Below are 10,946 nucleotides of genomic sequence, written 5' to 3'. Positions count from 1 at the left end.
AATTCCTACATTTTATTTAAGAGTGAAAAATCAAAATAAACCGTAGAACAACAGAACTGTTACCAGTGATAATGTTACTTTAAAACTAAGATTAAATATTAATTTAGGAATTAAAAAATAAATTAAATGATTAAGTAAAATTTAAGTTTAAATTCTTTTATTTACTAATTTATTTGATGATCTTCAAATATAATTAATTATGTATGCTAATGATTTCATGATTTTTTCCTTGACTAGATTAGAACTTGCAAAAATTATACAATTATGCACATGTAATATTGTTACGTATCTCTATGAACATAGTTAATAAATAGGTTTAAAACACTTTTATGAATTTGTGTGTTTTTTTTTATTTCGTACTAGATGAGTTCGAAATATTTTGTTTGAAAAATAAAAATAGCTTCTATTTTTTCCCCATTTTCATTTTTCCAACAACCCAAAGCTATTTACTTCAAAATTCTAGTGATAAATTAATTTCCTCCAGTTCTTCTAAGTAGCATTTTACGTCTAATTAATTAAACTGAAATTAATTTAAAATAGTCTACTTAATTAATCTAAGCAGGAAATGCGCAGTTTCCTTTGATTAGAGCGCTGATTTACAGACCATAGTTAGTCATACACGATAAAATACATTATTTTAATCTATAATTAGAACATTTAATGAACAAGCGGTTAAGCGATGGAGTAATTAACCAATTCAGACGGACGTATTTTGCAAAATGTCGACCACATATGGAGGGAGGGCTCCCCGACGTTTCAATCGAAATTTCCCCAAAGAGGTTCCCCGCTAATTTTTTATGGAGAACCCGAATCAGGTCTCAAAACCTGGAGAGCAAATATTCTGGATCACTCAAACTAAATCGGTAGATTACTCGGCATTAACTATTATCTGGTTGTGTTCACTTCTAAAAGAAAACGAGTCACTTACCTCATCTCTTAACCTGTCTCAAAATTCTTTGTTTACCTCATCAGTGCAGCTTCGGTTTAGTAATCGTAGAACATCGGTGAGAATAAAAGGCACTTGGTCTGGTTATTAATAATTAAATTTTCTACAATTAATATTTATTTTCAGTAGAAACTATTAAATTTATAAGTACTCTAGGTTTAATTCTTGTATTTGATATTAACTGAGAAGGCGAAAAGAATAATCTTTTACAAATTTGAGATAATATTTTTAAATTTAAATATTATTATATACTCTTAATTAGAAGAAATTTCTTTAACATTAAAAAATATACTTTTAATAAGCAGAATTTCAAAAAAAAGTTTAATATACAAAACACATTTTATTCTATTTATTCAACCGTATAAAAGTAACAAAATAAAATACAGAATAATAACAAATTTCATTACCTTTCTTCTGGAAATTGATTAAAAATATCTATATAACTTTACAGAATAACCAAAGAAGTAAATCATCATGTTCCGGCGAGACTTTTTATTTGTTTTAATTGTAGTTTATATGACAAACCAATCATTAGCTGAAGATGCATCCGTTTCTAGTATTAGTAGTACAACACCACGTGAAGATTCAGCCGTATCCTTTATTAGTACTACAGCATCAGGTAAGAACAATGTATAAATCTAAATTTTAAAAAAGTTAATGTCTTAACCAATTTTTTTCCACAGCTTTCTATTATATTACTTTTTATTAATATAACTTACTCAGCGGGTAATGATTAGATAATTTTATAAAAATGTTATTTTTTTTATTTACATTCCTTCACATTACATTTCTTTATTTTAAAATGTAAACATTGCTGTTGTCAAATTTATTCAATTTTTATTGATCTTGTCAAAAGGATCATAAATTAAATATATATATATATATATATATATATATATATATATATATATATATATATATATATATAAATAGATGAAAAGGAATAGAATCGTTAATAAATGCATCGATCATTTTATCTTTCTTTTAAGCTAAACAAAAAATTATTTTTTACAAAACTTAAATGAAAATAAAATTTTGGATATGATTAAGCATATTTTAAAGTATCCAGAATTAGTTCACATTCACAATGAAGGGTATAACCTCCAAAAAAATTTATAGGTTGGAGGAAATATAATACATTGAAAAGAAATTTTAACAAAACCAGTCAAAAAAAAATTAAAAAGATATTTTTAATTTTGAAAACAGAACTTTTTATTTTTTTAAGTTAAAATTCTCCTGTATGACACTCTAATTCTTTAAAAATGTTTAGTCTTGATTCTAGCATCTATTATGTTTGCATCTTCCTATCCGGTCTGCTCGGATATCCAAATAATTATTACTGTTTTTATCTGCAATGTAGCGTTACGGTTTTATGACTGTCTATCACTAAGTTGTTTCTTCAGAGTATGTCTGCTTCCCGATCCAAAAATATTTCTTATAAATCTGAATTACGTATCTTTCTTTCGTTTATTGAAGTGGTTTTTTGCCTGAGTTTACAATAATAAATCAGTAGCAGTAGAATATTGTCTTTATAAAATTTTAGTTTGATTCTCTAGCGTAGAGATTTTATCGTTAAAATTCTAGAACAGCAGCTTTGACTCCCTTTTTTATAACTCCAGTCTAGTGGATAAAGGAACCTTTAAATATTTGATTTTTTTGAAAATTTCCTAGTGATTTATTTAGGGATTATTTAAAGTATTTAAATTTTTTTATACAAATATTATCTTTTCTCAGGCCTATTCAGTTTGGCTTTTCGGTCAGGTAGAATATTAAAATTGTGTTTAATATACAAACACATTATATTCTATTTATTCAACCGTATAAAAATAACAAAATAAAATACAGAATAATAAAAACTTTCATTATCTTTCTTCTGGAGATTGATTAAAAATATCTATATAACTTTACAGAATAACCAAAGAAGTAAATCATCATGTTCCGGCGAGACTTTTTATTTGTTTTAATTGTAGTTTATATGACAAACCAATCATTAGCTGAAGATGCATCCGTTTCTAGTATTAGTAGTACAAAACCACGTGAAGATTGAGCCGTGATACTACCTAGGAAAGTTCTTCCTTTATATCTTCTAAAAAGACAGCATCATTTCAAAGACTAAACTCGAAAGTTTGCACAATTTTACGACTTCTGTTTCTTTCTCAAATTTGTGAACTTTTTACCAGAATCATGTTAAAAAAATAAACGATACCTTGAAGAAATTCCGTATGGGTTAAGAATGCAGAAGTAGATACGATATATTTAAAAAAATATTTTTATTCTAAGTGATATTTTTGCGTTTTATTTTGTTGTAACTTAAATACGTACAAAATTATTTTTAATCGCTTTTTTATTTTATAATACTTTAGTCTTTAGCCTTTAGTTATCTTAAGAGCTATTTAAATTATATTTTTTTGTGTATTCTTAACACAGCTTTTGTTATTAAAAATGACTGGAAAACATTAATTAAAGATAATATTAATATATATATATATATATATATATATATATATATATATATATATATATATATTACTTACATTTTGGGGATATTAATTATTTATCCTAATGAAGTTAAGTTAAAAATGAAAGTAAATAGTATTCAGAATCAGCCTAAAAGAGCTTGGTTATTAGATTTCTTATATAATTAGTCTTCTTGTTCAAAAGTAATAAGGTGAGTGATAGAGTTGTAGTAAGTGGGTGATAAGTATTAATGAATGATAAAATTTCTGAGCCTGAATCGACAGTTAAACACGAGGCCTTCGATATTTTGATCGATCGCTTTAGCTAGTGCAAAGTAATTTCAAAAGGATGATTATAGTAACAAAAAAGTGGTTAAAAGTGATTGAATGAATCTACAACTCTCTTGCTGAAAATTTGATGTCTATAGAAATTTTGAGATAATTTGAAATTACTCGAAATATTTTGTACTTTAATTCACGTTTTTTTAGTCCTTTTTTTTTACCTTACTGTGTTCCTATTACCTTTTTCCGAAATCAAACTAATGCGAGCTAATTAATTAGGAAAGTTAACGTTAAAAATTATATTAATACAGATTTTGAATTTTTAACCATCAAACACAAATTCCAGAAGGACATTTTTCATCATTTCATCATGATAATCACAGAACATCTATGTGTAACTGAATCAATGTCAATTGAAAATTAACTAATAGAGGATTTTTATTAAAATTTCAAACAGAAGACACCGAACACAAAATCTATTTTTTTAAACTTTATTATTTTTTAGACATTATTTTTAAAGATTTTATAAAATTAATATTTAATAAATCTAACCTTTTAATAATTTAACTAACTATATTATATTTTACTAGGTCCTGCTGTAATCGTTAAACCAACAAGAGAACCGTGGATTCATTATCCTTGTTCCTGTAGCAACGGTCAATGTGGATGTTGCAGCGGTAATATTCTACCGATCCGTCAACGCGCCTGCACTAATGTAACTTATAATCCTGATGATTTCGAGTTTACAGTAAAAATGTACTTCAATGAGAGACTTATTTACACCACTAAAATGTCAGGTAACTTATATATTGTGTTTAAGCTCATACATCATAATTAATTTAATATATCAAAAAATAAATTAATTAAATAAAAAATAAATGTATGGATTTTTTTTATTCTTAAATATTTATATATTTTAAAAAGTAAAAAATACATCAATACATCTGCAGTTACCTAGAGTAAGTAATTATTTATCATGCTTGTTACTGGGTTGGTTTAACAAAACAATTAGTGTCAAACAAACAATATTTTCTTCTTTATAATATTTACTCTTCGAAAGTACGTAAATAGTATTGATTCCTTTTAATATATAGATATTGATTAATATTTGAGATTTGAATTTAGAGAGATTTTTCTATTTATTAACTATTACATTAAGCTTTCTATTATTAAAAAAAAAGCTAATTCCTTGTATTAAACAAAGCAGGCTCTCTTCCTAGCTCAGTAAACATTTAAATGAACTTAATAAACTAAAGATGCATTTTTGCGTTTTTATTTTTTAAAATAAACGCATTTTTACGTTTTTTTTCCTTTTAAATTTTGTATTGATCATTGTGACAGTTGAAATGTGTGTTTATTTCTATATTTTTTTTATTTAGACGGTTCAGGCGTAAACATTAGTTTAACTACATCGACTGAGTAACAAAATAATTTTTGTTCCCATCTATTGACTATAGATAAAAGTTGTCCAATGTAGAGATGATACGAATGGAATTTCTTTAAAAAAATCAATTAAAAAAATATTTTAGGTGATCAGGATCCTCCGTTTAAGTTCATATATCTGACTGTACGAAACCCACTTATACAACAATATTTTTGGGAAAGTGTTAACCTTTTTCATAAATAACTGTTGGGGTAAAAATTCGATGCTGCATTAATGTTAATCCCACCGACTAATATTTTTAAACTGGCAACCAATATTATATCAGTTGGAAATATCGAATATGTAAAACTGTACTCTGTACAACAAATATATTAAATTCTATTAAAATCTTATGAATGATTTTTAAAAACTGCTTGCATAAACTAACAATACGCATAATGTATATAAAAAGTATTAAAATACTATAACGCATTTAAACTTTATAAAAATTTTATAAATTGTTTTTGAGAAAGCAGCTTTGAATTTTGTAAAGTATAATTTCAGTAAGTTAATTCTTTATTTTCTAGTCCTTTCAAAAAAAGGTTAAAAATCTGTTGACTGCTCCCTAATGATAAGGAAAAGATAATTTAACAGTTATGCTTGTTTGACGCTCCAATAATCCATAATCCAATAATCCAATAATGCATCTTTTCTCTTGATATCGCCTTTATATATGTCACAATAAAATCAGTCATAATAAAATAATGTAACGTAGAGTTAGTTTACCCTGTGCACTCCTGATAGGTCTGTCTTACAGGATATTGTCATGACAGTTATTCCACCATAAAAATTCCGTCGATCTCTCAAGTTTATATTTATAAAAAAACAAGGAAAAATGATTTCAATTCTATTTAGCAAAGTTCGTATAGTAAAAATTCTATTGGACATCATAATTATGTTTATATAATAAAAAAAAAAAAACAACGATCCAAACATAATTACTATGTGATTTTCAATCGGATACCCGCCCTAAGAAAGTAAAATCAATTCTATTTAGCAAAGATCGTATAGTAAAAATTCTATTGGACATCATAATTATGTTTATATAATAAAAAAAAAAAAAAAAACAACGATCCAAACATAATTACTATGTGATTTTCAATCGGATACCCGCCCTAAGAAAGTAAAATCACATGTGCATGAATACGCTATACAGAAAATCACTCGTCGTCCCGTTTTAAATAAAAAAATTTCCTTTACTTACCTCTACCAAACATTTTAATAAAGACCATTTTTTGTTTATTAATGATAAGTGAAATAATTTTAAATCCCAATTGAGGACATTGTTGTACTTTATTTGTTCAGATTAATTGATTTATATAGATGAAAATGTAGTGTGAAATATCCACGCATTCGTTTGAAGAATTCTTTTAGATAGTTTATTATTTTATAGGTCATTATCATAATCCTATCAATTCTTCTGTGATTAAAGAGTTGTGTTAATAAATAGTAAAAAATTTAAAAACACGACTGCCAAAATAAATTTCTCTTTAATGTAGGATAATAACTAATATAGTTTAATTAAAGAACGAGCGGGTGACAATTTTGTGCATAAAATAATTTTTTTTTTTTCTATTAATTTGAACACACACACACACAAATACATACATATATATATAAAATTGTATATAGCCTATAATAATATATAGCTATATAATTATAGACAGACTATGACACTCCTGCTCTTTAATATTCAGAGATTTTTTAATATAGGATAATTACTATTCAGAACCCCTCGACTGCATTTAAAAATTCTCATCGAAGGACAAAATTTTCTTATTGATGTAAGACCAGGTGAGAACTTAATCATTAGACAACCTCAAATGCCTGCTACTTCTACAACATGAAAAATGAAAATATTTAAACAAATTAAAACCTTTTGAAAAAATATCGTATTATTTTTTCTTAAATGTTTATAAATAATAAGTAAGAAGAAGCAACATCAACAAAAAAGAGCAAGAAGAAAGAATATGATCGAACATACGGCTTGGCAAAAAATTTTATGATTTTTTAAACATATATATATATATATATATATATATATATATATATATATAGTCAATGACACTACCCGGTAACGTAAGAATTCCAACGCGGGTTCATACATCTAAATGGGTTCTGCGATTGACCTGCTACGGTGGAACAAACATACATATATAAATAAATAAATATATATATATATATATATATATATATATATATATATATACACACACCCTAAATATCGATGACACTCTCCTTTTTTTCCATGTAAAAAAAATCGTGTTGCTTCTTTGTTTTCATTTCACCATTTCTTGTACTTGCGTGTAAACGGTGCAGACCAGACGGCGTTTATTCTTCAAACTGCCGATACAGCCATTTTTCCCTAGAGGTCAAGGGTGATTTGGTCTTACACAGTGATTTCCGGATATTTTCTTGGTGAGTTCCTTCCTCTTCGTGAGTTTCCTCCCTGGGGTAATAGACGAGGTCGGTAGTAATGATGCGTGATGTATATAGTACGGTATGTATGCGGTAGTAGTAAGTGATGTACGTGAAAACGACCCGTCGAGCCCATCAATGAGTCTTGTAAACCTTGCCTTAGGCAGAATCTTGAGCGGGTAGATAAGTTAGCGAATGGTAAAACCTCTCCTTTCCGCCTGGTGTGTTACACCTTGCAACGTACTCTTCAAGGAACTATCGGTTTAGTATTATGCAATGGCACTGACAGTAAAGTGGTCTTCTCCCACACGCGGTCAATCTGAGAAAGCGGCCTAGAGAAGACGAGAAGCAAAGAATACTTATCGAAATTAGTTTAGGGAACCCTGCCGACATGAGTTCTACCCCACCATTGTGACTTACTTAAGGATTATAGTATTGCTTTAGGGCAGAAGAGTCTTCCGTTCATTCGTATTCACATTCGGTTAAGATGGGAATGGCTTTGCCGCTATCCTAATCTTTTGGTGTTCAACGGGAGCTTATCCGAAAGTTTTATAGCGTACCGATAGGTAGGTGCCAATCCTGCGGTCTCAGGTTCAATGTGAGGTAATGGTAGGTTATCGTACAACTATAAACGAGAGAATCAATACACCGGGCACTTGTTGCCTCCGTTACATGTTTCAGATCCGGTCGGGTCCCCAGACCTCTTCTCCTCCGGAAGACGGAGGTAAATATGACAATATTAAAGAAAATCAGAACTCAGTACTGTTAAAAATTGGTGCTTCATTTCATAAACTATAAATTATTTAAAACAATGTTGCAATAATTATGAAATCTGTAACACCTCTGAATTTAGTCAAAGAAAATTAAAATCTCATTGTGTTGAGTTGGCATGTAAATTGAACCACATTTATTTAATAAACGTTTTGCTGATGGAATATTCCTACAATATTACAATCTCTAACCTCCCGTGACCGAATAACTGTGTCCAGGTGAGCAGAAAATCCCACAGAATCGTTCATGCTTCATAAATTATTCCCTCCGTAATTCTTTTATTCAAAGAAAGTATTCTATTCCTTGGATGTTTAGTTTAATAATAATTGGTGCAAACATCATACGTAGGCTAATGTAAAAATTAATTAAGTGCGTAGATGTTTTATTAGATGGATGTATTTCTGTTCCGTTGTTCGCGAAATTTCTCACCGAAGGAATTCCGTACAACCTTCAAATAAACAAAATTATAGACCAACCTATAACTTGCTAAACATAATTGTTTTCATGTTATAATTCAAAAAGTTTCAAAACCTTAACATGTTTAGATAAATATTGGGTATTTAGATTAATTCATGGAACGTAGAAATCAATGCTTTTCTTTTCTACTCTATCATCATATCTTATCTTTCGTCTTATCATTACTACTTTATCATTGTTCTCTTTTAATAAGTCTATTTTTTTTTTTTTTTTTTTGCTTGAACATAATAATCAATATTGACAGAAACAGTATTTTTATATTCTATTCATAAATATATATATTGCCTAAAGTTTTTTTTTTTTTCATCGTAGAATTATGTTTTCAATCTTATACCTAACTTAGTCTTATTACTTATTTTAACTTAAGTCTAAATTAGTAATAGCAATGCAGAAACCAAGGGTTAATTTTTACCGAAAAAAAGAAACTGACTAATACAGTCATCATTATGTAGTAAATTCACTGAATGAAAGAAAATCCAACAACAAAAATTTCTCCAAATAGACCTTTCAAAGGCTGCATAAGCTTTGCATAGCAACTTATGGTAACACTATTTTTAGTTCAAATAGATCTTCATGCTAGCATCTGCTACACATATTGTAAAAATGTCTAATTTCATTTATGTAGATTAATTAATTGTTTTTTACGCTTCAAAATACTTTCTTTTATAAATTTTTATGTATAACTTGTAACAATTTTAATTTTACTACGCCGAATTTACTTGACTGGTTAATTTTTTTTCCAGGGAAAGATCCTCGGCCTGCCTGCGTTCCGATCCGTTTTTTAAGTTTGAAATTTTGCGCAAGACTAAGTAACGTCTACATGGTCGGAAGAAATGTTCACGCTTGTTTAAATCTAGATGGTTATTGGGGATTGCAAGAATTATATCACGTTAATTTTAATTGTTTCCGAATCGGTGCGAGCGGAATGTCTTTTGTTAAACCTGAAGATGGAGGAGGTTTACCCCCGCCGCCAGAAGAAGCACCACTAAAACCCGGTGAAGAAGATTACGATGATAGTGCAAGATTTTTACAAGAAATTAGTTAATCGTTTTTAAAATGTTTAAGGATATTTTAAAAATTATAACGAAGTAATAAGTGACAAGTTATTGAACATTTTATATTAAATTTGCCAGTTTAATTGTGCGAGAAAGGATTTGACAGTTAAATAATTGTATAACGATCATATTACTAAAAGATTTCAATAATCTAAGTCAGAATATACAAAAGGTACTTTAAATCACTCAAAAAAGCATTTTTTTTTTTTTTTTTTTTTTTTTTTTTTAATTTAATATAAACAAACGTTTAATGGAAGAAATATAGTTTTCTAATGTCCACGCTTCTGTTTTTTTTTTAAAGAACTCCATTGTAGTTTTAAGGTCATTTAAAGATTAAAAATCACTTAGTTTAGTGTGTTTTAGGGAATCTCTGACATGGTCGTTGAATTTTCACATATGTTAGTAAATTTTTAACGGACTACCAGTAGAAGTGCTTTATGCCAAAGATACATTGACTTATCTTCTAGACGGAAAATTTCCTTGGTCTTGGATAAATTTCCACTTACAAATTTAGTACGTCTATAAATTTAGTAAGATTTATTTTCAAGTTAAATAAATCATATTCATAAACTATGTGTATTCATAAACTATGCTTCGATTTTTCTTCTATCTGAACTGAATTAAAAAAAGGTTTTCTACCTTCAATTTTATTTTGTTTTTGAAAAGTTTGTTTATTTCTATAATTTATTAGTGTATTTTACTAATTTTATTATTGTATCTACTTTTTTAATAATCATTGAAAATGTTTTACCTAATTCAATTTTAAAATTGGCTAATTACTTAAATAGCTACTCACTGTAGATGAATAATAATTAATTTTATTACCTTATCTTTACAATGTATAACATAATTTATATATTATTATTATTATTATTATTATTATTATTATTATTATTATTATTATTATTATTATTATTATTATTATTATTATTATTATTATTATTATTATTATTATTATTTTCGTAACACAAACTACCTTAGTCTGACACAGTTTTATATCATTAACATTCGTTTTGGCACGTTATCTTTACAGGAAAAATAAAACTAGTTATATTACTGCCAGTAGTTCCTTGTCGCATTAACTGTTAACGGACAACACGGTTCGCTGACTTGTTTAC

At 27.5% G+C, this 10,946-nt stretch overlaps 1 protein-coding gene across 1 annotated transcript; it reads left to right on the top strand.

Moving 5' to 3' along the window:
• Positions 1 to 1,409: 1,409 nt before the first annotated feature.
• On the top strand, positions 1,410 to 9,989 carry LOC142320884 (uncharacterized). The gene is made up of 3 exons (XM_075358868.1): positions 1,410 to 1,565; positions 4,275 to 4,481; positions 9,517 to 9,989. The coding sequence occupies exons 1-3, from the start codon at positions 1,421 to 1,423 to the stop codon at positions 9,816 to 9,818; spliced, it is 654 nt and encodes a 217-aa protein (XP_075214983.1). The 5' UTR covers positions 1,410 to 1,420; the 3' UTR covers positions 9,819 to 9,989.
• The last annotated feature ends 957 nt before the right edge of the window (positions 9,990 to 10,946 follow it).

This window comes from Lycorma delicatula, chromosome 3, assembly GCF_047948215.1.
Source record: "Lycorma delicatula isolate Av1 chromosome 3, ASM4794821v1, whole genome shotgun sequence".
Lineage (NCBI taxonomy): Eukaryota > Metazoa > Arthropoda > Insecta > Hemiptera > Fulgoridae > Lycorma > Lycorma delicatula.
Note: the sequence above shows the minus strand (reverse complement) of the source record. Positions and strands in the feature narration are given on the sequence as shown.